Here is a 27,617-nt window from a genome sequence, read left to right as displayed (position 1 = left end):
TCCATGTTCTGATTGCTATATTGTCATCTTTTCAGTTTTGATGAAATACTGTAGGTCAGTCATCTTACGTGTTTTAATCCCTGACTAAATGGAATCATTTAGCAAATGTGCTGAGACAGGACTTCCTGATTTTTTTGATACATTTTCAATGAATTCTCAATTGAGACAACTGAAAATATTGCAGAGCTATGGAAAAAGCTAACAACTGAACCTTGAGTTAAGACTTTTAGTCAAATGCTCATTTTATTGGTTTCCAGTCTGGTGATGCAGATCACCCAAATGGAATTGCAAGATAACGGTGATGGGTTGCAAGATGATCAACAGCATAGGAAATTTAAAAAAAAAAAAAAAAATACACAAAATTATTTGTTCTAACCTTTGAATTTTTTTATCTTTAACAATTTGAGGAGGAACAATTACTGTTTGGTTGAACTGCTCACAACCAGTAGACACATGCAACCTGTAAGAAATGCAAGTGTAAGAAATCAGGGACCTGTATCAACAAGCAAGTATCACCTCAGATGATGATAATGTCTAATCTAATAATGTCAATTGTAATGCGTTTAACTACAAACAAATCACAGCAACACCTTGTGTACATGTACAAGGATGCACACACACACTTGCATGTGGGTACTGCTAATAATTTCACACTATTTTACCGATCTGCAGGTGGCTGTAATGCACCAAGAAACCCAGTAAAGGCAGGGAAGAAGACTGCAAGTTAGTAAACATGGATGTAAATAATACAGAAAAGAAATACTTTAAAAATCAGTTTTATGATTATTTCATGAGGAAGGGAATGCATTCAACATGTTTGTTAGACCTCGAGGATACACAAAATGCATTCTGGTGTTGAGTAACACTCGATGTAAACATAAGCTTTGATTGTTAAATGAGAGAATGTAAATGCACTACAGTAATGCTGGTTGCTCTTCATCTCTTTACCTTGATAAAGAGAAACCAGGTTTCTCCTTTTCATTATCTCAGAAATCCACTTACAGCTGAAAGCCAATTTTATTAAATGCATGTAAACTCAGCAAATGCACAAGTGACACTGATTATTTCCAGGAGAAAACGGGCCAGGCAGGAAATCTGAAAACGGATTTCCATGCAGCTGGTAAATTGTAATATTTTCTCAAAGTTTAGTTTTGAAGAAAGACTGGCATATCTTGAAATGTAAGAGTGATATGTGATGTCGCAGCTTGAAGGCGGTTTGCACTTGTGTCTAAATGTTACAGTTTATCGTTCAGCTGTTTAAACCAACTTACATAGATGTATTCATGTCAGTTTTAGTTTTTGATCTATGTATTAAATTATTGTATTATTTTTGATTCAGGGACGCTCAAAAATCATCCTTCCTTTTGTCCTATTGTCACAGTGTTACTGTTGACTGTGTGTGGCCAAGCATCACCTGCAGTGTGTGTCTGCAGCACGTCTCGCACTGTTGGCTTTCGTCGACCCTCTCCAGCGGCTGTTCATCCTGTTGAACTGGTATTGCAGGCAGTCAAGAGATCCGACCGACCTCACAGCGCAGAATAGTGAATAACTGCCAAATAGCCAAACTGCAGTCTCTTTTTTCCCCCCCTTTTCCTTTCTTCTACCACAAGATTACAAGCTGGACAGTTCCACAGCAAAGAAAAGCATATTCTCAATTTGTATTCAAGACATGCCCATGTGATTAGATTCACAGAGGTGTGAAAATGCTTGGGTTGTTTGTTTGTATTTGTACTTCATCAAACAGTGTGAAGAGACAAACAAGACTATTTCGTAGGTCTTTGGCATGCCTGGTTCTTTAAAGTGAGTCAACAATAACCAGAATATGTAACATTTCTGTCATATGCATATGACAGAATTACTTTTCGTCTCCTGATAGTCGAGTTCCAACTGGAATTTCCAATTATGCCTGTCGACTAAAAGCAAAACAAAGACAAACAATAGCTGAATAATAAGAACTTTTATCTTCACAACTGGAAAAAGGCATTATGGTCAACTGTATTAAAACATGTTAGAGGCACACTAGTTTTAGAAAAACTAAAACAGGTTCATCTTTGGCAAACAACAGGCTGTTGTAAATGTGTATATGAAAAATACAATCTACTATATAAATATGAAACACGCTCTCCTGCTGATTCAGAGTGTAAGTGCTATGATTGTAACAGTATTTCTTCTAAGAAATAGTGCATATTAGTGATTTTCCTCCACTACTAAAAACCTACAGTTCTCTAGATATTTAAAGTAGTTGCTCTGAATCCTCTGATAATGATAATTCATAAATTATGATGGACAGAGCAGACAACATCACGTTCATCTAGATTAAAAAGTCAGATGCAATTACATCAAGGCCACAATTTGGACTTCTTTTAGATAGTGGTAGAGGAAGTAAGATGATAAAAAATTCAAAAGAGAAATGTATGAGCCTCAGCAGACTTCATCTTCAAATGTCCGTCATCAATCTGAAAAGCTGAAATCTGCCTGGCGGGTTTGTGGTTTCAGTCTCAGTGTCCCAGTGTCCGGTCGTCGTATGTGCTGTACCTCTTGACGTGGATTCGACGCACGCGCTCTCGAAGCTCGGCTCCTCCAGGCCCCTCCTCCTCCTCACTGTGAGAGCCGCAGTTGGAGTAGCTCCGACGAGTGGCCTCCAGCAGGGAGTTGTCAGGCAGCGGCATCGTCTCGTACAGCAAGGTGTTCAGAGTCTCCTCATAGATGCGAGCTTCAGGAAACTCCACCTGAGGTAGAAAGAGACAGAGATGATAAAAAAACACGAGGTCAAGAAAACTCAAGAGTGTTATCCTGATAAAGTATTCATTGTTTCTTAAAGAGTGCCTCTTCTGTATATATGATTTTTTTCCATTGTGAATAAGTACTGAATACACATGACAATTTACAGATCAAAATAGTTCCTTCTAGATTTTATTCATTCATACAGGCAGAGCAAACATAGCTGGTGGTACAGAAAAACTGCTTTTGTTAAGTAAATGCGATGGCAATTTAGCATGTCAGTCTCATGTCTGGATAAGAGATACTTTTACATGATCAGTTAGAAATAATGGAGAGAGGAACAGTACAAGCAGAAACAGCCACAGTGATGATGATGTTTGATGAAGAGCTACAGACGACCAGCACACCTCCAACAGGTAAACTACTTATTTCACTTTGCGGTGCTGTGTAATGAAGTCATGGTTTGGCATGACTTCCCCCAAAACAATGGAAAACTGCCATAATGTTAGCAGAGTGGAGCAGTGAACTTGCATGCTGTGCATGGAGCAGATCACCACATACAGAAATTCGTCATGAGCTGACGTCAGCTCGGGCTGGAAGTAGAAAAAAACGTTGGAAACCGAGTGTTCAGAGCAGTCTGAACTTGGTGCTTTTTGCTCACAGTAATTATTTCTATGTACATTTACCCCTTTATTTGACACTTTGGCCACATTTAATATGAACATCTGAGATTGTAACATTATATACATATATGTTTAAGAGTAGGCTTAAAACTTTCCTTTTTGATAAAGCTTATAGTTAGGGCCAACCAGGCTCACCTTGGATCAGCCCTTAGTTATGCTGCTATAGGCCTAGACTGCTGGGGGACTTCCCATGATGCACTGAGCTCCTCTCTCCTCCTCCTCCTCCTCTCCATCTGTATGCATTCATGTAACATCAATGCATGTCAATAACTTTGCTTCTTCCCCGGAGTTTTTTTTGTGCTTTCTCATCTCACAGGAAAAGTCCTGATGGCGTCCTTCCCTGGCTATTGCTGCTTATACTTATTGTTATTGTTATGATTGTTGTTCTTCTGTCCCCCCTCCCCCTTTCCCTCTCTCTTTCTCTCTCTCAACCCAACCGGTCAAAGCAGATGGCCGCCCACCAAGAGCCGGGTTCTGCTTGAGGTTTCTACCCGTTAAAGGGGAGTTTTTCCTTACCGCTGTCGCCAAGTGCTGCTCATGGGGGAATTGTTGGGTCTCTGTAAATTAAAGAGTACGGTCTTGACCTGCTCTATGTGAAAAGTGCCTTGAGATGACTTTTGCTGTGATATGGCGCTATATAAATAAAAATTGATTGATTGATTGATTGATATATATACATGACTGAAAATAAGGAAAAGCATAATAGGTCCCCATGCTCATCTGCAAATAATAATTTAATGAGAGTCCTAACGTCTTGTCAGTCAGTGCTTTTTCACTGTCAGACTCTAGAATGTAGTAGTCATGATCATTAATCAATGCTTCACCAGCAAAATAAGTTTTATAACCCATCAGTGATGCAGCCTCGGTGAGAGAACAGAAACCCTCTTCATCCATATAATTTAAAGTCCCCCTACACTCAAAAATGTGTTATGCTTATTGTTACTTTATTTTGACATTCACTGTGCAGAATGATGAACGTGCAGAATGATCACTAAAAGATTGTTTTCATATTCATCTGCTGAAAGTGGAAAGTTTCTCTGTGCTCACTTTAAATCTGACCATTAATGTAAAAGCCACCTATGCCAGAATAACAAAAAGCTGTCAGTTTAACAATTTGATGAAGCCAGCAATGTTTTCCATGTCTGCAAAAGGCCTCACATGGTCCACATGTTGCTGGTGGACAAAAATACATAAAGAAAAGACATCCACATTGTCAGTCAGTACTGATCTGGTATAAATCGCTGCACAAGGCCAAAGTTCCAGCTTACACACAACCAAGGTTCTTTTGAACTGCTAGAGTAACTTGCAAACTATTTGATATGTGTCTACAACTCTAGAGGTTTGGTCACTCCAGTTCCCCTTTTTTGACAGATCCTAGTACTTGGAACCATGTTGTTTAGTTGGTTTAGTCAGACAGAAAGCAAAGCCAATTTTCGCCTTGTGTCAATCGCATGTATTTAACCTCTGGACCATTTCTCTATTCTATGCAGCCAATGTAACAACTATACAGACATTAGCTGTAAGCTGGATAGATATGAACCGTAGTAATTGGAACCATATATTGAACACTCCTACAGACATGGTGCCAAACGTCTACAAGGGTTTCTCCTCCCTTTGAAAAACAGCAGTTGTGATTTCACTCATCCTCACCTTGGTTTGCTTCTTCTCTGTGGCATAGACTATAGAGGTGCAGCAGACCTCAGCCAGCTTGCGCCCCTGACCATAAAAAGACCAGCAGCAGATCTCGTCTCCAATCACGTCTTTGATGAAGAGGACGCGGCCATTGAAGCTGAGCGACAGCCTGTCAAACAGCTCGATGTTCTTCAACAGGTTGTCGTCTGAGTTACTGTCAAGACAAAAGCAAAGTGATCTTGAGAGGTTGTGCCTCATAATTTACTCCACTCTGTGGCCTGTGGCTCATTAGAGTTTATTACTTCACACAATCAGTGCTTCCCTTGCAGAGTACTTTGAAGAAGAAAAAAAATCAATTAACTTTGTAATGATGGATGCCAGAGGGACCTCTGGAAGAAGTCTTTCTTACCTGGTGTAGGAGTACTTGTTATTGCTTCTGTTGTACACGAGCTTCACCACAGGCTAACAGAGGACAAAAAAAGATTAAACATCCTAAATGTGCCAAGTATGTATTAACTTCAAGTAGGCATTATCCATTTGGCAGGAATACTGTGACAAAAAAGCAGAAAATTAATGTTTCTATGAATATTTAAGTGCATTCACATGAAAGAATAAGCAAATTATATCTTCATCCTTCAATAGCTGTTAAATGAGATTAAAAGAACATAGCTAATATTATTTTGTTATTTAATTGTCAACAACAAATCCCATATAAAGACTTATCATAAGAGCAATTTGATGACATTTTGAGGTTTTCTGGTGACACCATCGAACTAACCTTAGGACCTAACTTAGTAAAATGCTGTTAAAATAATAAAATAATGACTTGGGCATTATTTTCAGCTTCATTCAACACCTAGAAAGTCATGGTCTGTATTTACCTTGGTAGAAGACTGGATGAGCCTCTCCTCTTCCTTACTGGAGGTGACCACAGGTATAACACACAGGGGTTGCTCTTTATTGCCCTGTCAATCACACACCAACATACACTGGTAGTTAGGGGTATCATTTCTTTTTTAAGTGAGTTTTTAAAAATGATTTAAAAGAAGAAACAGAGTTTGTAGCCCTGAAGTCGTCAGGCACTGCAAATGCTCCATCACCTTTGTGCCTGAGTCTCTAAGTCTAGACCTTGGAACAATGAGAAGAGAGGCTTCTGACCATGTCAGGGAGCGGGATGGACATAAGGCAGCAAAAGGTCAGAAATATAACTCAGAGCGAGGCCTCCTGGGCTTTTAATGTAATCAGTAGAATTTTGTTATCAGTTCAAGAAGCAGCAGGTAGCCAGTGTAGGGAAACCATGATCAGTGAAATGTGATCATGTTTCTTTGTGCCAGTTAAAATCCTAGCAGCTGAGTTTTGGGTGAGTTACAAGCAGGAGAAAGATTTTTCCAGAGAGCAGGGGGTTACAATAGTCTGACTGGTAATGAAGGCGCAAATAACAGTTCCCAGATTTTTGGCAGACACAAACAGTCTAATCATTGAAATGTTTCTGAGATGTAGAAAACAGGATTGAACTACTGAATTAACATGTTTGTCAGAGCTGAGGCTGCAGTCAAAAATGACGCTAAGATTCCTGCAATGCTGAGTTACTGAATGTGACAGTGAACAAAGAATGGCACCTGGTGGTGACACTGTGTTTAGATCCAGAATGGATTAATGGCCAACATTAGCTGCCAGCAATAAGTAATCCATGACCTTTAGTAGAGGAGTTTCTCTTCTTTTTCTTGAAACCAGACTGAAAATTCACAAAGATATTGTTTCCAGAAACAAATTTGAACCATTAATCTTGTTTGGAACATGGCAAACATCACTAACAAAATGTCCTTCCATTAGTGAGGTGGGTTTAAAATCAGCCAAACACTGAAATGCATGAAGAAACAAGGGTGAAGGAACAAGGCAGATTAATGTGCACTGTTATACTCTTGGTACAGATTTCCCACCTCTCTTCTGTCCACTTAGTTCCAGCACAGTTAGGTTGACAAGTATATCATTATGAAACAAGATAGGTTTGTAAAAGCCAAGCCACGCTTTACCCTGATGAAGACTGATGATCATATTCAAAAGTCATTCAAAACATTTTGATACAGAAGAAAAACTCTGAATTTGGTGACTATAGAGCAAGAGGGGTCTGAAGGAGTGTCTTATAAGTATCATCTTTATATGTAACTTCTAAGCTAATTTAGGGATGTTTATCCTTAATGGACATCCAAGATACCACTAACAGTGGAAAAAGAAAGTTCCATGAACTCCGGCATTATGTATATGACATCTGTGTCATCAGAATTTATTGAGTAACTAGTGCAGTGACCATTTAAAATGTGCATGTTCAGAATGAATCAATTGCTTGGCCTCCGGCTGCTACTTCAACGCATATAAACATTAATACAGTTGATGTGAGGCTTGAATGAGTATATACACCAACAACATGAAAGAAACTAACATTCTATTATACACAGATGATATAAATAAATACTCTAATAATAAATAAATGTTCTTTTCTCATTTCAAGTAGCCTAAAATAAGGAATGCATTTAAAAATAAAATAATGTGCATCCTAAAATAAAGTGGATCGATCATATTGAGCACTAAGATCGTTCTTGTTTTCTGTGCCTTTGGTTCGGATTTGAAAGGGTATGTTCGCTCCAAAGATTTGTGCTTCACAATCGCCACGGTCTCAGAGCATATGAGACAAACTGGTTTTAACTATAGTCATTGTGTATTGGCTCTGAGTGCTTCCTAAACACGGGTGAACTATGCTCAAACATGTACCTGAACGCCTCCTGTGTAGACACCATGGTTCATTTGCTGCTGCTGCTGATCGTGCTGCACATGCTACACTTTCTGTCTAGACACAGGGTACGAGTGTCCATTCCTGATTAAAAGTTGTTTTCGTTGTCTACTTTTCTCTTTTAAGAGCACTTTTCTCTGACTCATGTCACGCCTCATCTCTGGTCTCTCCCTGACATGTTGGAGTCAGTTGGCAGAGCCCTGAAGCGCCGCCCTGCCCCTGCACAGAGTGGAGCAGCTCCTTGATCGATGGTTTATTCAAAGTGTGTCCAAATTGCACCAAATTCAATACTGCACTCCCTTGGGTCCCCAGCCATACACCTGCCAAGTGTGGAGTCGATAGGATGAACAATTCTCAAGATATGCAAAGGACATACATACATACAGAGATTCCTTCATTTAGTAGAGAGATGACTCTGAGAAGAAGGGATGCAAGTTTGAATGTGTGTGACATGTCAACTTAGTGGGAAAAAAAGAATATTACTGCACAAATATGGATGCTGTTTGCATCTGTTTAGAAACACATTATCTATTAATATCTAAATAATGCATTTGGTTACATTCCTACACACTACATGCTAGGCACACAATGCAAAAATGGCATAGACAAGCTCTCTGCTTACAGAGCTCATGTTTAGATCAGCCTTCTTGGGGCAGGACAGCAACTGCACACAACTAATCCACGATAACAGCTATAATTGAAGGATTTATACAATCCAAGATATTCTACAGCCCTCCTGATGGTATCCATTCGTGATGAAGTACTGAACAGAATTGTTCACAAGGGAAGTGAGGTGTGAAGTGGCAGCTGTTCATTTTGTAGTGTTGTTCATTTAGCACATGAGATGCATAACATTATAGAAGGTGTTAGTGATGTCTTGATACAGTTGTTGCTACACTTTAAGAGATGCCCTTACACTGTCCTTCGCTCTGTATGTTGCTTACTCAGACTGTGTAATGAACCTCAGAGGAGGAGAGTTGAGCGCTCTTCATTCATAAACTACTGGACATGATGATGAATGAGTGACAGCCGGTGAGCTAAGAAATTCAATGATGCTGCCTTGCAATCTGTCCCCCTGGAAACCAAAGGATGTGTAAAGCTTGGCAGCCCGGCAGACATTCCCGTGAACATCTGTCAGTATGATGCATACCCACTGACACTTGTCTTGCACAGATGGTGCCGCAAACTGTATTGCTGCCGTAGCCTAGAGGCATAAATACACACTGTGGTCCACAGTAAATCCAATCTGTGCACCTGAGAGGCTCTGTTGTTGAGTTGAATAGCACTCACTACCACAGCAAACACAGAGTCAGGGTAAGGCACAAGGAAACATGAACTGTAGACTGAAGGAATTTTTATACATTGCCAAGGAAGTAAATAGAAAGTAGGGGTGGACAATATGAATAAAACCCTCTATTACGGTATAGAATATTTTATATCTTGATAGATATATACAGTACTGTGCGAAAGTTGTAAGTTTAGGCACGACCATGAATGTCTTTAGTTGCTGAGATATTTCAATTTATCACACTGATGCAAATCCAGTATTGCCTCAAAGCAGTCCAAGTCACTGATTTGCAATACTGTCACAAATACAAACAGTATGGCTAATCTCTGAGGGTTGACAAATATGTCTTCTCACAGTACAATATGTTTTCATATCGCCAAAAACCTGTTTAGGGACTAACTTCAGGACAAATTTGACCTGAAATTCAATGTCAGGAAGCTATTTCCAGTTTTTGCTCCTGAGCCATAGTTCAGGAACAAAAAGTCCCTGCTTCCAAGCAAGTGTTTTTTCTCACTGGAACTACTAGGGTGAAGTTTGCAAAGATTAACATTTACATAAAAAAAATAAAATAAAAAAAAAAAAATATGCCTAACCAGTGGCTAATGACAAAGACCAGACGGATTTACTTCTGGAGACTTCAAATTTACCAAGAGTAACAAAGGAACAGAACATGGCCCTGACAGCAGAAATTATAGCAGAAGAAATAAACATGGTAATTTCAAATCTTAGGGCAAACAAGTCCCCCAGCACAGATGGGTACACCTCAGAGTATGGTGTTATATTTGTGCCTCATTCCTGAGTGAGCAATGGGAGATTTGGAGCACAGAAAATTATATTTTGCAAGCACATAAATTATATTTAGAAGAGAAATTATACGCAAGCAAAAAATCATTTCATTTGAGAAAACAAAAATCTATTCTGTGCTCAATAAATGTATTTGCACGTTTGCTATTATCCATATTAAATGTGCAATAATAACCCCTCTCACTCAGTTTTACTCATATGCCCTCTCACAAACTTGCTCAGTGCGCTGACAGACCGCTGCACACTAGCTCACATTGTCTCTCTCTCTCAACCTCTCCACTCTGTGCACACTCAACTTGGCCTGCACACTCACTCAACCTGGCACAGCGTTACAAATGTTCCACAAAATCAACCAATCAATCGGAGAATTCTGATTGGCTGTTTCATCTCCAATTAGATCGCTAGTAGAACTCTCTAACGCATCCCGGAAGCAGATTTCATCAAAGGTATCGCAAAGAATAATGTGATATCACAAAACTAGAAATACGTAACTCACCTGACACAGCCTCCGTCTAATGTACAATGTGTTGCTACTCTACCCCGGCCCTCATAATCCAGATGTAGCTCAAGTTGGTGATGATATACAACAAAAAATAACTTGCATGTCAAAGATAATTGTAAATACCAGTCTGTACACATGTGACTGACCTGCAGGGTGTTTTGACAAAGCTCCACGAGGCCCTGGACGAGGTAGTACTTTGCCTCAGCCTGCAGCTCCAGGACCGCCTGGCGGCCTGTGGGTAAGGTGACTGTGCCATCACGCAGGTAGCACAGGACGCTGCCAAAGTGCTTCCCACTGCGGTCGATCAGGATCCAACCTGAACGAAAACGACAGATCAAGTTAAAAATATGAACACAAACAAACCCTTGCATCTCTGAGAGGGAACAATGTTGTAATTATGTGAAATTCACTTTATATAACACATATTACGTGTTATTTCATTAAAATTATCTCATCCATTCTTGACTTGGCCAGTCATGGTCATGATGAGCAACAGGTGAGGTTATTTGGACTTTGAATGTTTATAGGTGCAATGGATAAGACATTTGTGATGTCATGTCGTATTGTGATGTCCATATGCCATAAATGTGTCAGTAAAGCCATAAGTTTCATCAAAGTATACAGAAAATCAGTCACAATACTTTTATTATAACTTACATTGTTTTACCTGCAATGTCATGTTAAATAGAACATTAAACTGGCAATACACTAGTACTAATGTTGACATATTGTGTTATAGAGCGATAACAGCATAATATGGATTTTAGTTTTGATTTATTTTCAGAAATAGCATACCGTCTTTATCAGTGAATACTTCCTTCTTTCCGCTGAACATTTCTTTCAGCATGGAGTTCTGCCTGGTCAGCACTTGCAGTGTGGTGTAAAACAGGGTCCCACCAACATTGAGCCGGACATACTTGTTGCCCAGGCCCACTGCTCCTCTATAACTGCAGGTCTTTGTCTTGGGACATGCCAAATGAGGGGCTGGGGAGGTGGAGGCAGACTGGGTGTGAAGCTGGGGCAGGCAGCTGTCCCCGGACATGTCCTTCTGGAGGTAGATGACCACCCTGCAGACGGAGGTCCGAAGGTCCCCCGCCGTGGTGACAGCTACTGATGAGGCCGCCACAACCTCTCACTGCTCCAGCTCATTCCTGGCAAAACACAAGAGCCCTGAACAGTCTTTCTATGGAGCAACATAGAGAAGACTGATGTTGATAAATACTGTTTAAAAGGTAAAGCAGGGCCCCCAGTGGACAAGGGCATGTATCACAAAACAGAGTGGAAACCACCTACCCTAATGTTATCTTTTCCTCTGGTTCCCCTTCCCAATAAATGGAATGTAGCTGGGCAGGAAACTACAAGAATGAGGGACATTACAATTAATAATAAAACAAAAGGACAAAATAATAAAATCATCAACGGGGGGCAGCTCACCTGTCTTCAGATGAACTAAAATTAGCACTATTTTAGATCTTTCTACAATATCTTGGTAGTGCTTCTCCTTAAAAGTAGAGCTAGTTCACCAAACCTAAAACTGTTACCTTATGTATATTACAATTCTATGAACAAGGCTAAAAGCTTAGTTTGCGTTAATGTATACAGCATTATCTAGGTACAGCGGTGCTAACAAGTAAACATTGGGGTTTGTAGCTTCAAATTGCTGCCAGGTAGCTAGTTCACTGATATTTTGTTAGCTTGTGTTAAGTTACACGCCGAATCTGGGCACAAGTGTAAATATACTAAGTCAGTCTAGTTAAACAGTGGCTAAATAAACAGCTAAGACCTAGTAAACTAACTATTGGGTTACTGAATCAACAGCGAGCTGAAGGTTAGCTCGGGTGTCCTTTTCGGTCATAAAGCGTTACAGAAATGTAGGACTGAACCCCCTTTAAAAATGTGGTCGTTTTAACATTTTCTTCTTTGTCGACAAGAGCCCAACATTGTATAACGCTACTTTAGTTATTGATTAAATAGTTATGGTCTTTTGATCAGTTCGTCTGGTCGATACTAACTCACTACCCACCAATGTTTTAATGCCAGAAAATGTGTCTGTGAGTTAACGCTAATTTGGTTAACGTCAAACTTTGTCACAGCCTCTTTCTACATGGGCGTGTTTTGCTAATGTTGGCTAATGTTGGGTAGTCAAACTTCGAGGCAGCACCAAGCCTAAAAGTTGAATATGTATTCAAATCTGGGTTAGTTTTTGTTTTGAACACACCCCGAATTAACGTTGGTTATAACGTAAACCAACTTTGGGGAAATATTTTAAGTTCTCGCGATGTGTAAGGTATACTGAACAAAAGACACATTAAATTGCCAGATTTTTCAACTGAGTGCGTAACGTTATCGTGCCTCGGCTTCATCCAGCAGCGAACACGTAAATTAACGGGGCATCAGTTTACGCACTTTACTCACCGACCTCTCCGTGTTGTCTCTTCGTGTTGTCAAATAACCGCACACCGTACGGCTAATTAACTTTCCCTATATCGCCGTAAGACAGACATCCACAACAGTATCAAGATTTGAGTTATAAAAAGTGCGAAAAGTTAAACTCCCTCTTCCTCCTCCTTCTTCTTCTACTGAATTTACTGCAGGCTGTATGTTGTGAAGTGTAATGCTGCTCCCCTCAGTCAACAACACGCACTGCGAGCCTTTCTGTTCTGTAAAAGCAAGTTTCAGTGTGTTTATCATGTGTTTATTATTAATATTAGGGCCACACAGAGGAAAAACATTCTGAGATTTCGAGAAAAAAAATTGTAATATTACGAGAATAAAGTCATAATATTTGGAGAATACATTAATAATTTTACGACAGAAAAGTCGTCATTTTATGAGAATAAGCTGTTATTACAAGAAAAATATAATAGCCTATTTGAGGGGGAAATATCAGAGGAGCAGACACACACACGCAGATAAATAGATATACAGAGAGAGGCAGAGAGGCAGTGTTTGGTTTCCCTGGCAGCGGGGTAGGAGGAGCTTTGAGCTCTGCCACATAGTCACACAACACGGAGCCATCTGCGTTAGCGGTGATAGCGGCTTAAACAGGTAAAATATAGAGTTTTCTGTTCTGGACGTGGTTAGTAATAGTTACGAATAGCTGTACAGTGATTTAATCACTCTTAAAGAGCGTAACGTGAGTGTTTTTAACTCGTTGTCCAATTGGCTTTTGTCAGCAGGCTAATGTTAGCGAGATATAGCTAACTAGTTAGCTGAGTTATCTCAACAAATTTTAGCAAGATAGCTAACATTAACACCGTTAAGGTCATAGGCAGGGATACGATACTTTTTCCACATTTGGAGACTAACCGTAATATTAATTTTGTGAAGTTAACGTAAAGTCATTGCACACATTAGACGCAGTGTGCTAACGTTCACAACAACTACATAACTTAATCCCATTTGAAGTAACTTGACGTTAGTTATAGCTATGTAGCTATCTAACTAAGATAGGTAACACTTAACCTAAAAACTGACGACTAAAGTTAAAATGCAAAACAAGGCAGTGTCTCGTCTTGCCATATGGTGGTCTCTCATTGAAGGTCATAGTTCAATGAAATGTTTATTTTGCATCAGCAAACAGGGCATATGTTAACATTACTGGCAACCAGTTGTCATCGTCAGTAACCCAGATATTGTCACTGTGTGATTGCCGGATAACAAGTCACTTGTCAGCATAAGATAAGTTATCAAGCTATAAAGCCGTTGATTTCAGTGTAAAGTGAACTTTTCTTTTCTTGCTGCATCAGTGAAACATATGTTGTAAAAGAGGGCTGTCCATTCGATAGCCTATGAATCAAAGCTGTATTTTAGTTGTGGTAATTGTGTTGTTCTTGTTCCTTTTCTTTCTTTGTGTCAGGCCCTGTGGCCATGGCTAAAGACCCATTAGCAGAGGCAGGCTTTTATTTTGATGAGCTCAACAAGCTACGGGTACTGGAGCCTGATGTCAGCCATAAGACCTCAGAGCTCAAGGAGGAGTGCAAAGAATTTGTGGACAGTAAGCACAGAGTATTTTGTTACATGCATTTCGATTTGGTCACCCCCCCCTCCCCCCCAACTCTCTCTCCACCGTCAACAGGTCACACAGGATGTGTAAATATGTGCTGTCTTTTACAGAAATTGGACAGTTTCAGAAGATAGTTGGAGGTCTTATTGAGCTGGTAGATGAGCTGGCAAAAGAAGCAGAGACAGAAAAGATGAAGGTAAGCTTGACATTTGAAGCTGCTTTTCAGTAGCTTTTTGAAACAAAGCTGTATGTCCCCAAAGCTTTGAAACACCTGGATGTATTAAAACTACCATTGAGCTCATCTTAGTTGTTTCAGATACAATATACTGTACAGTATGTGCTTCTGTTTGGTTATGAGAGCATGACTTTATTTGCTACCATCATGTGTTCTTCTCCTTTAGGCCATTGGAGCAAGAAACCTGCTGAAGTCTGTGGCAAAGCAAAGGGAAGCCCAACAGCAGCAGCTTCAGGCTCTCATCGCAGAGAAGAAGATGCAACTTGAGAGGTAAACAGTGGATACAGTGAGTTAGCCTGATAATCAGACTGAATTGCCATTTCATTTTCGCCGCGTTATTTTTTTTTACAAAGTGCCACGTGTACCAACCACAGACTGTAAAAAAAATATGGATGTAGTCACCGCTTTTTAAAAGTATCCACCAATCTGAAGTCCAATGGGAGAGAATTCTGGAGTTTAGAAGGAATGACTTCAAAGGCACAGTAGCTTTAAGTTTTAAATCTGAAGGGATAACCAACCAACCAACAAACCTTGATCAGTACCTGACCATGAAGAGCTCTAAAAGTAATCACAAAAATCTTGGACTGGATGCTGACTTTGATGGGGATAACACTATGAGGTCAGGTGTTGGCATGGGTCACACAATGCACAATTAAACAGTTCCTTACATTTTTTATGAGCCGTCCTTCAAATTTAGTATTAGACACTGCAGTGACGTGCTCATGAACTGATTTAACATGATTAGGACACTTAAGCTGAATTCTAAGGTCTTCACACAAGAAAAAACAAAAAAAACTTCATCATTTTATTCCAACTGCTGTTAGTGCTTACACTTCAACTGTCATCATCTTTCAGTTTTCCCCTTGAATTGATACCAACTCTCAGAAACTTCAGCTCAATTCATCACTTACATTTGAGCTCCTTTCAGTGCCTGGACTTAAATTAAACCCCTTAACACATTTCACAACATGTATTTTAACTACCATTTCAACTTCTTTTGAGTAATTGTTTTAACTCCCACTTCAAAGAGAAACAGTCAGATAGATGTAGAAAATAAACTCTAACACTCATTTCAAATGAGAACTTTTAACATTTATCAGCTGGACATTTCTGAAGAAGCCCATAGTTGACCAGGTTCGACTGTGTCACGTAGCATCTAATCAGTCACGTGCTGTAGTCTGCTGCCACATCAGTTTTGTTGATTTTGTTCATTTTGTCTACTATGAATACCATTTTTATAAATTTCATGCCTGTGATGGAGAATGTAGTTTTTATTTAACTGCCATAAATTAAATGCATTCATTCTGTAATGATCAGTTTTCTGTCATACTGAAACTATTAGTCTCCAATTCCAGATTCTCATGTGAAGGGTTTTTTGTTTTGTTTGGGGATTTGGACTGATGGTCAGATAAAACAAGCAATTTGCAGGCACTGACTCAGGCTATGATAAAATATAATGGCCATTTGTCAATATTATCAGACATTTTTTTTAGACATAACAGTGAATATATTAATTGAGAAGATAATCAGCAGATAAACTGATGATGAAAAGAACGGTTAGTTGCAGCCCTGATACTGTGTGTATCCTTGTTTCAGGTATCGTATTGAGTATGAAGCCTTGTCCAAAGTGGAGTCGGAGCAGAATGAGTTCATCGACCAGTTCATTCTGCAGAAATAAGGATGTGACGAGGGAGAGCAGAAAAATGTGCGACTTCTGCAGCCACATTTCCAGAGTGCCTGTCCTGTTTTCTCTGGGTGACGCCCACTTCAGAGAATTACTCTGCTGCAGCTCCTTTTCTGAAGCAATCCCAAAGCTCCAACTCCATCCTGAGACATCTTGACACCTCCTGTTTCATTCGACAACCACTTCTAATTCTGACACACTTGGAGTGTGAAGCAACAGCTAGCTCTGCCTCTGGACAGCAGGGGTTAGGATTTACAGTGTTGTAAGCTTGAATCTGTTTGGAAAGTTAAGTTCATTTCACACCAGATGTCTCACATCAAAATCTCAGACCAACAAAGAAGGAAGACAGAGCTATTTATATATAAAAGAACATTATTTATACTATTTATACTGAAGAATTACTCTGTATATCTAGTTTTTATTACTTTTTGTATCAATTGATATACTGCATGTTGCATGAATCTGTAAATAAGTTTTGGTTTTAAAAATACAAAAAGGATTTGATTCCATCATCTGTAGGTTTTTTTTCCCCCATTCCTCGGGTACAACCACTCTAAGGGCACAGTACATAAGAAATACATTCTCCTCTTTTTCAGATACCTATATTCTTCTTTATCTCTGTTATATGTATCATTGTCTCTCATGCATTAATTTAGATGACAAATGGTTATACTTGAATAAATACTGTATATTGCACAATAAAATGTGTCATTTTTGCTGTCAAGATGCTGGAGAGGCGAGGGAGCAAATTTCAACATTGTGCTGTTATGTGTTGTTTTAATAAAGATTCCTTGATATCCATATATTTAATGGATGCTCTGTGTTTTTATGCACACATATGTAATGACACTTAAAGCAAGTCATGGATCCAAAATCAAATGTCATTAAGTGTTTTCATATAAAGTTTTTACATAGTTGAGGGCAGTAACTGTGTCTAGTTGACTTTTAATGGGAAGTGCCACTGATTTTACATGTCAATGTCTTTTCCTAGGTGTTAGGGAGTACTATTGCATGTGTGAAAAAAGTAGTATAGAACCTTTTGTGGCTCTAGAGGGAACTGTGTGAGACTCGTGATGTTTGAAAATGAAAAAATATCTGGAGGTGTGTAGTTAGAAAGAAGTGAGGTTATCAGACCTCCGTAGCCTGCTCCTCATAGCAGCTCCAGGCTCCATTAGATGCAGCTAACATAACACAGCTGATTCAGATCCAGTATGTTGAGTGATTTTATTCAGATTGCACTGTGGGTAATGTAGGCATCAGATTTTGGCAAGAATGTGTGGAATAAAAAAAGAAAACATCTCTGGTTCTGCCACATTGATTTTGATCTTTTTTCAAAAAAAAAAAAAAAAGACTGTTAATGTTTCAACATCATTTCAGACTCTGCATGAGTGACCGACTTTATCAGATCATTTCACCCACCTTCAATTTTCCTCTCTGTGCACCCAAGTCAACACCCTATCACTTTAAAATGCAGTCTGCATATGATTTAGGAAAAAAAAGATAGCCTCAGCTCTCCCACCACAAAAAAGAAAAGTAAAAATATCCTGACATTTAACTTCAATAAATCCTACGTCCTACACTTCCCATAATGCAAGATGATAGCATTGTTCGCATTCCTCTTAACTAGTGAATTACCTTTAACATGTAAATTAGTGTCATTCCCCTTTCATAAATTTGTTAGGTGTCTGAAATTTTCAGAGCTGAAGAAGAACATGGGTCTATTTTTTAGGTAACAAAATAAAAATAGCAACAGCTCTGACCCTTTGCAACCATTATTATTTGATTACCTGTAAATGTGCTCATCTCAAAACTGAATGTTTATGACTGTGGACATGAGTATCTGTTTATATCTAAAATGTAAATATTGCTCTAAGTACAGTATGCACTGTAAACAAGACAACTAATCTATAGTTAGAGAATTTGTTTATTGAAAAAGAAACACAGTACACAGTCATCTCATTGCAATCTGAACAGGATGTACACTTTTTAACATTATACACATTATACAATTAACATTATACTGAATTTAGTAGTCAATTTACAGTATATAGTAATAGCCAATGGCTAGTGGGGACGATGAGAACAAATAACACAGTGAGCACTCAAGAGTCAGACATAGAAACTGTGTTCCCACAACTACGACTTCTGTCAAGCGCAGCACTACAGAATGCAGGACTGGTGGACACTCTTGTGGTTTACAGACTTCACTTCTTCTTGGTATACTGTAAATCAAAAAGAGAATTAAATATTGCAGAGGGTATCTATTTTGTATCGTCTTGAAATTAAAATGGCCTTCATCCCTACTTTATCAAGAATCCAGTTAGCGTCTGCAATAGCTCTTTGGATTATCATTTGTATCCTCTCTGGGTCATCTTCATCTGCGTGACTTTTGTAACTCTGGAGAGAAAAAGCAAAGCATCAGGTCAATGTGGTTTTTATGTTTTTATGCTCATAATAGAGTTACAACTGGCATGAGCTGAAGCTGCTCTTCTGGTTAGGAAAACCACATTTTACAGGTTTAATAACCATACTATATACTGTATAAGTGGTGCATGATTTCTCGTATGGTCTTACATACTGTATGTCAGCAATATCTGGGAAAAAAACACAATGATTTTGGTATGGTTATAGAGAAAAGGCTTCAGGTCCAAACAAGGAGAAAGTTAAAAATGTGGAAATATTTGAGAGTCTGTGACTATTATCTGGTGACACATTTCATCTCTTCAGCACCTCTGCGGAGAAAAACCGGCCTTTCTCCACAAACACAAAACAACACTGTCAGCAAGTCACACGGCTGAAATACTAATGTGTATGAACAGAAAATGGTCTTGGTCAGGTCAGACCACCATCTACTGGTGAATGCACAGTACTGCATGGTATGTTTTCCCATTAAGTTTATCATCTGATAATCACTGTGAGGTTTAAATTAGAATTATTACAATGTGTATTCTCTATGTCTTCTGCTATTTAACACCACAGCTGTTACTGAAACTGTGCACACTTTCAGTTTTACCTCCTGCTTGTGATTCTTGCCCAATTAGACTTGTTAAAGCCATGTTCTCAGATCTCAGCATTTACTTTTGTGAGTAGAGTAAAGGTCAGTGTCTTGGTCAGGACCTGAATGTCTCACACATGCATATCTTCTGGTGTTGCAAGAAACCACAAGACCTGGAATCAAGTCATAAATGAAGAGAACAAAAGTCTTGGCAGATTTAACTCATAAGGCAGAACTCAAAATGCTGCAAACTGTTCTGCAGCTGAGACTGTCTCACATCCTTTACTGTTCTCACTTTTAAGGGCAGCTCAGAAACTGTCACTTGACAATACAACATCAGCAGTTTAGTCTCTTGTTTATGGTTTAGAAGATACTTATTTAGATAAAAATGATATATAATACAATGTCCATGATTCACATGTATGTATTTTAGATCAGTGCAAGACCTCACCTGTCTAATAGCATGACGATAGTGCTGCTGCATTGCTGCTGTTGGTAACTGTTTGCAGCATCTGAGGAGATATCGGTAGAGCTGCACTGGTGTCAGGATCAACTCAGCTCCAACTAAAGGCGGCATTCCTTCTTCCTCTGGGGTCAACTGACAGCTACTGTGGTGAAAATATAAGTGGTGAACAGGATGTACACTGTTTGCTCAGGTTAGTGACGCTGGTGTACTGGAGTGCATTATATTGAATGGTGCTCCTACTATTTTGCCCACTCCATTAACATTCATGTTGGGGGCAAAATATTAGGAACACCATTCAATATAATGCACCCCAGTGACATTACCCCACCACCACCCACTATGACCTCAATAATAGGCCTAAATATAAAGTAACGTTAGAATTATCACCTTTTTGACAACGTCAACAAAAAGTGAAAATGTATAAGCTTCATAAAAGTAGAATTTATGGCAGAGCTGTTACATTAGATTGTACAGGTGTTCCTAATAAAGTGACCGGTGAGTGTATACTTCATGTGTTGTAGTGTTTCCTGTCTGATCTAAGCTCTTATGGGCTTTTATTGGCTAACTAGACTGAGCCGGTCAGGAGGTAAACATAGCGTAGAGTCAGTTACATGTAACGTTAGCTAGAGCTGTCGCTTCCACTACACAGTGGCTACATTATCGCCTTCAAACTAAGGATAAGGTTGAGCTTACTGTGGCTGTGAACTGTGGTGAAGTTTGTCAGCAGCTGCTCGGCATCCTAAACACCTCCTCGCAGTCACATTATGAAATTAATCCGCTGTATGCGTTATTTTTTTTCATAGGACGGCGAAGTTATGACCCGCCCTACTTTGACTCTGATTGGCTTACCCTGATATTCTTATCCAATCTCTCTTGTCATACCTAAATCTAACCAACCCAATCAACCAAGGTAACGAGTATTAGCCAATCAGAGGTAAGTAGGGCGGGACATGACTTAGCCGTCCTAGGAAAAAAAATTGGCCCTCTGTACACGGATGTGTTAAACACTGTGGTCTTCTTCTGGTGTTTTTACTGCGGTTAGCATCCGTTACACTGACACACTGTCGCCCTCTGCTGTCTGTTCTGAAAACCTAAACCATAGGCCAACATATTTATGCCTTTCACAAGTGCATTTACTCAAGTACCTTTTAAAATTATCTCTACTTAACTTGGGTATTTCAGTTTTATACTACTTTTAGCTTCTACTCCACCACAATTCAGATTATTACTCCACTACATTTATTTGACAACTGTAATTAGGCTACTCGTTATTTTGTAGATTAATAGTTTACATACCAAATTATCATTACCCTATAAAATATATTATACATTTTATTGACACCCAACAGTATGTAAAATGGTTAAAATTTGCTCCACCATCAGGACCATAGCCAGGATTTTAAACATACTGATGTCATGAATCCAAGTCTCCAAAGCATCACCCCCACCCGACACCAAAAAGAAAATTTCTCAAATGTTTTAATTGTTTAGATTTTTCTTATTTTATTAATTTAGTTAAATATTCAACTATTTATTTTCCAACATGGAGGTCTAAATGTTGTCTCAAAGCATTATCTGCAATTGCAGGAATCAAATTCTGGTGGAATAATTTTTTTAAATAATTCATTCATGGTAAAATTTAAATCTAAAAATACTGTAATAAGATAACTCCTCCCAGGTCACTAAAATGCCCAGATTCCTTGAAAAAATACAGAAGACATGACATCAGTGTCTTCAGTGGTTACAGCCCTGATAAAAATACTGCTTACATGTTAATGCATCAATAATAATAATTTGTGATAAAAATCCTAGATAATACTCCAACAATATAATTATACATAACAATATAAATAATAATGTATAATAACCATTTGAAAAGGGGACATACCATCTACATAATGAGTACTTTTGATACATTTTGCTGATAATATTTCTGGATTTTTACTTAAGTACAATTTTTTTTTCATGTAATGGAGTATAACAGTGGTGTAACACTATTTTTACTTGAGAAAAGGATCTGAATACTTTACCCTGACAAGCTTATTTACTCTCTATGGTGAAGGAATGATTGCTAAATCTTTTAGTTGGTTCTCTACTTGTGAAAGTTTTTGCTGTATCATAGTAAAGCCTGTTTCTATGTTGTTGATAAGAGGGTCACAGTTTTGTAATGTCCCAGTCAGTTTCTGTGCAGCCTATAACTTATAAAGATCTCTTTCCCTGGTAGCTGTCATATTTTCATATTCTTACATAATACTTATTACAGTAAATCACTAAATATATGACAATATATGCAGTTTACCAATTTTACATATGATGAAGCAATTTATTAGTCCTGGTTAGTACTACTTACTTAGCCTGTGGAAACAGTTGTAAAAAGTCTTTAGTGCCTCTGGAAGAGCTTTGTCATTCCCCAAATAACCCCTGATGATGTCATGTTTGGTACACAATGTTGTTTGTCTGTAGAGCTTATTGAGACATGTTGGTATATACACATAAACTTGACTATTCTGTAACATTGCCCTTTAGTCTGTTTGATTTGGCCATACAAACAACTTTTACTGTCACTACCAGGGAAATAGATGTTTTCTCCAGTAAATAAATGTGTGTGGGCTGATAGTTCTCATACAGTGATGACGGCTTACAGCACATCAAAAGGTTTTTCTTGATGTCTTAAACCCTACCTATAGGTAAGATTTCAGAATTTGGCAATTCTTTGGGGCGAGGCACTGCACACACCCTTCCCCAAGAAACACACTACAAAAATTTTCACCAATTCAATTCAATTCAATTCAATTCAATTCAATTCAATTCAATTTTACTTATATAGTGCCATATAACAAAAGTCATCTCAGGGCACTTTTCACATGGAGCAGGTCTAGACCATACTCTTTAATTTACATAGAGAGAGACCCAATTCCCCCATGAGCAAGCACTTGGCGACAGCGGCAAGGAAAAACTCCCCTTTAACGGGAAGAAACCTCAAGCAGAACCTGGCTCTAGGTGGGCGGCCATCTGCTTTGACCAGTTGGGTTGAGAGAGAGAGAAGAGGGTGGGGGGTGGAGACACAGAGAAGCAGAACAGCAACAACAACAACAACAATAATAGATACATTAATAGCAGCAACAAACAGCAACAACAGGACTGTCTAAGTTTTCTGCCAACAAAACATATACCTTCAGGATATTTGAAACAGTCCAAAAACACAATGATATAAGAGTTTATATGTAGGGACTTTGAATAGTGGTATAATAACTGTAAAATCTTCTATTTTACAGTTATTCTATTGGGAAAATATGGAAAAATTGCCATTGTGTACAACTACTTTTTTAAATGAACTGTGTTTCAAGCTCAAATTGAAGTAAAAGTTTTAATTGTCCCTCCTGTCACCTTTCAGTGACAGGAGGGACAAAGTTGAAAGTTGAAAGATGTTGATTTCAATACAGCCCAGCATGTAAATTGTCATGTATACTGCCATATTATGCATATGCCTTTTGTTGATGTTTTTTGACTAACAGCGCTATTGTCCTCTGGCTGGGGATGGACTGGATTTTGATTTCTTCCATACTTGTAGAAATGTCATTCCCTTAATATATCCTCCTTTGTGAGAATGAATCAAAAATATATTGAGAAAAGTTCATATTTATGCTGTCAAATGTCACTATGATCTTGAAATTCACCTAGGTTATTAAACATGTAAGTACAACTACAGAACAAAATCACACTTTCTGATTGCACAAACTGTGATTGCACCAATTTGCAGTTTGTGTATGAATAACATACTTAGGACCTGCAACTTATCTAAGAGAGAGGAGATAGCATTCCATTACTTCAATACCTTTACTTGATCTGTGCCTGTTGTAAGTGGATGGAAAGCATTTAAGCGCACAATATGTAATTTCAGCCGCTAGGGGTCTCTCAATCAAAACAATAACAAAAGACGAAGTGTGATGACGGTGTGAAGCAGCAAGGGATCATGGGAGTTGTTGTCTTCGTTGTTAAACAACCAGTTTCACCGGCATAGGATTACTCCAGTGTTAATTGTTCGAGATGTTTTTACCGGGAGCCGAATTACCCGCAGAGGTCTCCTGGGGTCCGTTTCACAAAGCAGGTTCAACAAACTCTGAGTCTAATCCTGAACTCTGAGTTGATCTACTCTGAGATAGGAAACTCTGAGTTTCCGGTTCCAGAACAGCTGATTTGAGTCAGTTCAATCAACTCGGAGTAGTTTCACCTGGAGTTAAGCGTGTGCACCACAACTATAAAAAGCCAGCATCAATGGAGCCCCGATTCAACGAGTCACCATGGCAACGGGGAAGAGGAGGGTGGCGTTTTTTTACCCCGCTGGAACTGGAAATCTTAATTCGCTCATACGGCGAGTTTCAACACATTTTCAAAAGGAAGTGCAACACTGCTGCAGCTGCGAAAGAGAGGGAGACGGCGTGGGAGAACATTGCTGCTCGGGTCAATGCGTAAGTTTAAATGTAGTCCTTTGCAATCACAATATTACAGGGGGAAACTGCTTGATTGGTATAGCCTATTAATTTACTTCATTTAGGTGCAATCCGGCTGGGGAGAAGCACACTTGGCAGCAGCTCAAGATGAAATATAAAAACATTGTTCAAACAGGTAAGACCTCGGCATAATCTCATGGGGGTACCTCATTTTCATCATGTTTTACATTGTAAAGTAAATATTAAGTGGCTGTTTGACTGAGCAGTTGTTTTATCCCCAACATAATGCTGGTTTGACAAACACAAATGTCTTCTCATCTACATCATGTTCTGTTAAATAATTAAGCATATTTAAACTAACACAGACTTCTACTCAGCCAACAGAAAGAAGGCAGATGCCCGTAAAACGGGTGGTGGCCCAGCACCGCCACCTCTAACAGAGGCAGAGGAGCTGGCCCTAAGCCAGAATGTAGGAAGGCCAGTGGCTGAGGGAATCCCTGGAGGGAGCTCATCCTCTGAGCCCACCCCCCAAGACACAAGTGCCTTTTATAAAATGTAATATGCCTAGGCCTACATATCTTTTTTAGCCTATTCATACAAATATCTATTTCCCTTTCATGTCTTTTTTTTCTTTTGTCCCAACAGATTCTGATGGTGCTATCTGCCTGGTGGATCCCCCTCACGCCACAACAGACCTTGTAACTGTAAGTAGGCAATACTCCAAAGATTTAGCCAAATGGTAGTTTTAAGTATACTGAAACATATCACTCATCTAGGATGAAGAGGACGAGGAAACTGTTTCTGCTGCCTTTACAGAGGTGGATACAGAAAGGCCTATAGAGGTAACATCTTGATATGTTACTGATAGTTCTCTTCCCATTCACATTTCTTACCATTCTGGTGGAAAATAGAGTGACATTTCTAGAGTGAGTATTAACACATTCTCATCCTTTTTAACAGAGCATGGCTGGGCAGCAGCAGCGGGAGGGTCCCTCAACTTCCACTGCACAGATTGACACAGTGAGATAGATGTTCAGTAAACACCAGAGGTTCATTCTGTGGAATTCATGTGCAACTGTATAATTTAATGTCCTCATGTATTCCTAGTTACCAGTAAAAGACGTTTACAGAATACACCTGCAGAAAAAAATACAGAAAACTGACAAAGAAATGCAGTACTTGGACCGCCAGATTAGGAAGGCAGATCTAGAAATTGAAATACTGGAGCATAAGCTAGAGGTGGGTTCATGGTCACAGGTGAATTATGTTAATTATGTTAGCTATTGGAACATTAACTAAACTAGCTTTTGTATTTGTAGGAAATAAAGAAGACCAAATAAAATTTGTATTATGGCTTTATTTGACTGCTGTGGTGGTGGTGATGATGGTGACTTAAACTCTAAAGTGATTATGGCATATGGTGTCTCTGACTGCTCTGCCGTCCTGGATAGCTGGCAGGTGGATGGGGTCGTCATCATCAGGGTCTTCAATTTGTAGGGCAGGGTGTTGCTCTCCTCTAATAGTGGCAATATTATGAAGAACAACACATGCCACAATAATATCACAGGCCCTTTCAGGGATCACCCTAAGGTGACGTAGGCACTGGAAACGGGCTTTCAGCAGGCCTATAGTCATCTCCACCCGGGCTCTCGTCCTGCAGTGAGCCTGGTTGAAGTTCTGTTGGGGGCCTGGTTCAGGGTCAGGGTAAGGGGTCAGCAGCCTGGGTTGGCATGGGTAACCCCTGTCACCCAGCAGAAGGCCATCAAACTCTCCTGTAATGTAAAGTAGATACATTAGTGTATTAAAGGAGGGAGACAAGTGAATTATATTGTGCAAATCTTTAGGCTATGCTTACCACGTTGCAGTCTGTTCCTCAGGTTAGACTCACGATATATCCTCGAGTCATGAACAGACCCAGGCCACTTGGCCTCCACATTAGAAATGATGTTTGCAGCATCACATATGATCTTGACAGTGCAGAGAATGACAGATGTTAGTTGGACTATGATGCAGTCTTTAACATTTTGAAACAGTAGTCAATCTACATGTACCTGCACATTTATGCTGTGAATGGACTTCCTATTCACATAATCGGCTTCATTATGTGAGGGAGCCGTGATGGGAATGTGTGTGCCATCTATGCAGCCAATCACACTGGGAAATCCTAAAAGAAATTTAAAATTACTAATCCCAGTCTGAGGTTGCAGCACAGTGTCATTAACAGAGTATAATTTAAAATGAATTTAACAGATCTCTACATCATTCACCTGCAATCCTGTGGAACTCCTCCTTGATGGCTCTGACAGGTTTGTGTCCAGGGAAAACGACAAAGATGGGTAAAAGCCGTTTCAGGGCGAGGCACACTTTTCTGACCGCCCTGCATACAGTTGCCTTACTCAAGTGCTCAGCATCTCCGACATTATACAAAAAACTTCCGTTTGAAAAGAAACGCAGCGCGACGCACAATATCTGCTGGGATGTGAGAGCATGACTACGATTTGTTATGTTGCAAATGTAAGGACGGATTAGGTTGTGTATGTAGATGATTGACTGTGACGTAAAACGGTAGCGCTCAAAAAGATAATGGTCTGGAAATGCCAGAACATCTATTCGCGGTCTGATAACCATCTCTCGACGAATAGGCCTATTTAATTCTCTGCGCAGTAATGCTGCACCTTCATCCACGGGATCATTGTCAAATGGACATGCCATGATGATGAAAAAAGTCGCCACCTACTGTGCCTAATGGACTTCTAATATAGCCTACTGACTCTAATTGTTTTAATGATTTTTTTTTTTAAATGACAGACGGCAGAACTAGGTTACGCCAAAACTCGCCTGCTGACTGAATGAATGAGGAAATCAAATGGAGTGTGTGGCTCTGAAAGAGGGCGGAGACTGAGAGAAACTCGAGGTTCATTGAGAAAAACCTGGTCCCAACCAGGTTAGGTTCATAGAGTCTGTTGCTACGGTAACTGACCAAGAGCTTAAGTTACACCTCTCTCTCTGAAACAGGCTAAAGTTATCCCTCTTTCTCTGGTTTGAGTTACCTCCCTTTTTGAAACAGAAAACTCAGAGTTTCCCTCATTTCAGGGTTAACAAACTCTGAGTTTTCACTAAACCTGCTTTGTGAAACGGACCCCTGGATGTTAACATACTGGTTTTGGAATTCAGTAGACTGGATTGGGAAGGTGAAAGCCCAGGAAGTGTGATTTCAAACATCAACACGCAAACTTCCTCTATACTAACTTCCTGAATATGCCAACTCTCAAAAGCAATTTAAAAAATCATCTACAGATGCTCACAGAGTTTCTTTTTTCAGTTTGTAACAGTATAAGTAACTGGCTTTCTCCAGTTAGCTG

The 27,617-nt window shown here is 39.3% G+C and overlaps 4 protein-coding genes across 8 annotated transcripts; 1 reads left to right on the top strand and 3 right to left on the bottom strand.

The window, feature by feature from the left end:
- Positions 1–1,942: 1,942 nt before the first annotated feature.
- tnfaip1 (tumor necrosis factor, alpha-induced protein 1 (endothelial)) lies at positions 1,943–13,028 on the bottom strand. 4 transcript variants are annotated; one of them, XM_044353773.1, is made up of 8 exons: positions 12,825–13,028; positions 11,712–11,773; positions 11,214–11,601; positions 10,565–10,734; positions 5,918–6,001; positions 5,446–5,498; positions 5,055–5,250; positions 1,943–2,729 (listed from the first exon to the last, which is right to left on the bottom strand). In XM_044353773.1, the coding sequence occupies exons 3-8, from the start codon at positions 11,458–11,460 to the stop codon at positions 2,499–2,501; spliced, it is 981 nt and encodes a 326-aa protein (XP_044209708.1). In that variant the 5' UTR covers positions 11,461–11,601; positions 11,712–11,773; positions 12,825–13,028; the 3' UTR covers positions 1,943–2,498. The 4 variants fall into 4 exon arrangements, with proteins under 4 accessions (XP_044209708.1, XP_044209705.1, XP_044209706.1 ...); XM_044353770.1 differs by having other exon boundaries at positions 11,214–11,569; XM_044353771.1 differs by having other exon boundaries at positions 11,214–11,569; positions 12,834–13,028.
- Positions 13,029–13,341: 313 nt separating this feature from the next.
- Positions 13,342–17,148, top strand: ift20 (intraflagellar transport 20 homolog (Chlamydomonas)). Its single transcript, XM_044353775.1, has 5 exons — positions 13,342–13,466; positions 14,278–14,415; positions 14,535–14,620; positions 14,826–14,929; positions 16,256–17,148. Exons 2-5 carry the CDS (start codon positions 14,289–14,291, stop codon positions 16,335–16,337), a joined length of 399 nt encoding a protein of 132 aa, XP_044209710.1. The 5' UTR covers positions 13,342–13,466; positions 14,278–14,288; the 3' UTR covers positions 16,338–17,148.
- A 1,101-nt stretch (positions 17,149–18,249) lies between these two features.
- Positions 18,250–20,619, bottom strand: lyrm9 (LYR motif containing 9). Of its 2 annotated transcripts, none has more exons than XM_044353768.1 (4): positions 20,498–20,619; positions 19,790–19,946; positions 18,648–18,740; positions 18,250–18,565 (listed from the first exon to the last, which is right to left on the bottom strand). In XM_044353768.1, exons 2-4 carry the CDS (start codon positions 19,913–19,915, stop codon positions 18,548–18,550), a joined length of 237 nt encoding a protein of 78 aa, XP_044209703.1. In that variant the 5' UTR covers positions 19,916–19,946; positions 20,498–20,619; the 3' UTR covers positions 18,250–18,547. The 2 variants fall into 2 exon arrangements, with proteins under 2 accessions (XP_044209703.1, XP_044209704.1); XM_044353769.1 differs by having other exon boundaries at positions 19,790–19,943; positions 20,498–20,596.
- A 4,994-nt stretch (positions 20,620–25,613) lies between these two features.
- On the bottom strand, positions 25,614–26,967 carry LOC122984110 (putative nuclease HARBI1). The gene is made up of 4 exons (XM_044354426.1): positions 26,523–26,967; positions 26,307–26,419; positions 26,111–26,222; positions 25,614–26,027 (listed from the first exon to the last, which is right to left on the bottom strand). The coding sequence occupies exons 1-4, from the start codon at positions 26,965–26,967 to the stop codon at positions 25,648–25,650; spliced, it is 1,050 nt and encodes a 349-aa protein (XP_044210361.1). The 3' UTR covers positions 25,614–25,647.
- Positions 26,968–27,617: the final 650 nt, after the last annotated feature.

The sequence above is a fragment of the Thunnus albacares genome, chromosome 6 (assembly GCF_914725855.1).
Source record: "Thunnus albacares chromosome 6, fThuAlb1.1, whole genome shotgun sequence".
NCBI lineage: Eukaryota > Metazoa > Chordata > Actinopteri > Scombriformes > Scombridae > Thunnus > Thunnus albacares.
Note: the sequence above shows the minus strand (reverse complement) of the source record. Positions and strands in the feature narration are given on the sequence as shown.

Excerpts from the sequence above, each read along its gene's own strand:
- lyrm9 (XM_044353768.1), bottom strand. The coding sequence starts at position 19,915 with ATGCCGCCTTTAGTTGGAGCTGAGTTGATCCTGACACCAGTGCAGCTC. Across the intron at positions 18,741-19,789 it reads ATCGTCATGCTATTAGACAG|AGTTACAAAAGTCACGCAGA; the intron begins GTGAGGTCTTGC and ends TTTTCTCTCCAG.
- LOC122984110 (XM_044354426.1), bottom strand. The coding sequence starts at position 26,967 with ATGGCATGTCCATTTGACAATGATCCCGTGGATGAAGGTGCAGCATTA. Across the intron at positions 26,420-26,522 it reads GGAGTTCCACAGGATTGCAG|GATTTCCCAGTGTGATTGGC; the intron begins GTGAATGATGTA and ends AATTTCTTTTAG. Across the intron at positions 26,028-26,110 it reads GAGGAACAGACTGCAACGTG|GAGAGTTTGATGGCCTTCTG; the intron begins GTAAGCATAGCC and ends TTTACATTACAG.
- tnfaip1 (XM_044353773.1), bottom strand. The coding sequence starts at position 11,460 with ATGTCCGGGGACAGCTGCCTGCCCCAGCTTCACACCCAGTCTGCCTCC. Across the intron at positions 6,002-10,564 it reads TTTGTCAAAACACCCTGCAG|GGCAATAAAGAGCAACCCCT; the intron begins GTCAGTCACATG and ends TGTGATTGACAG. Across the intron at positions 2,730-5,054 it reads CAGAGAAGAAGCAAACCAAG|GTGGAGTTTCCTGAAGCTCG; the intron begins GTGAGGATGAGT and ends TTTCTACCTCAG.
- ift20 (XM_044353775.1), top strand. The coding sequence starts at position 14,289 with ATGGCTAAAGACCCATTAGCAGAGGCAGGCTTTTATTTTGATGAGCTC. Across the intron at positions 14,416-14,534 it reads GTGCAAAGAATTTGTGGACA|AAATTGGACAGTTTCAGAAG; the intron begins GTAAGCACAGAG and ends TGTCTTTTACAG. Across the intron at positions 14,621-14,825 it reads CAGAGACAGAAAAGATGAAG|GCCATTGGAGCAAGAAACCT; the intron begins GTAAGCTTGACA and ends CTTCTCCTTTAG.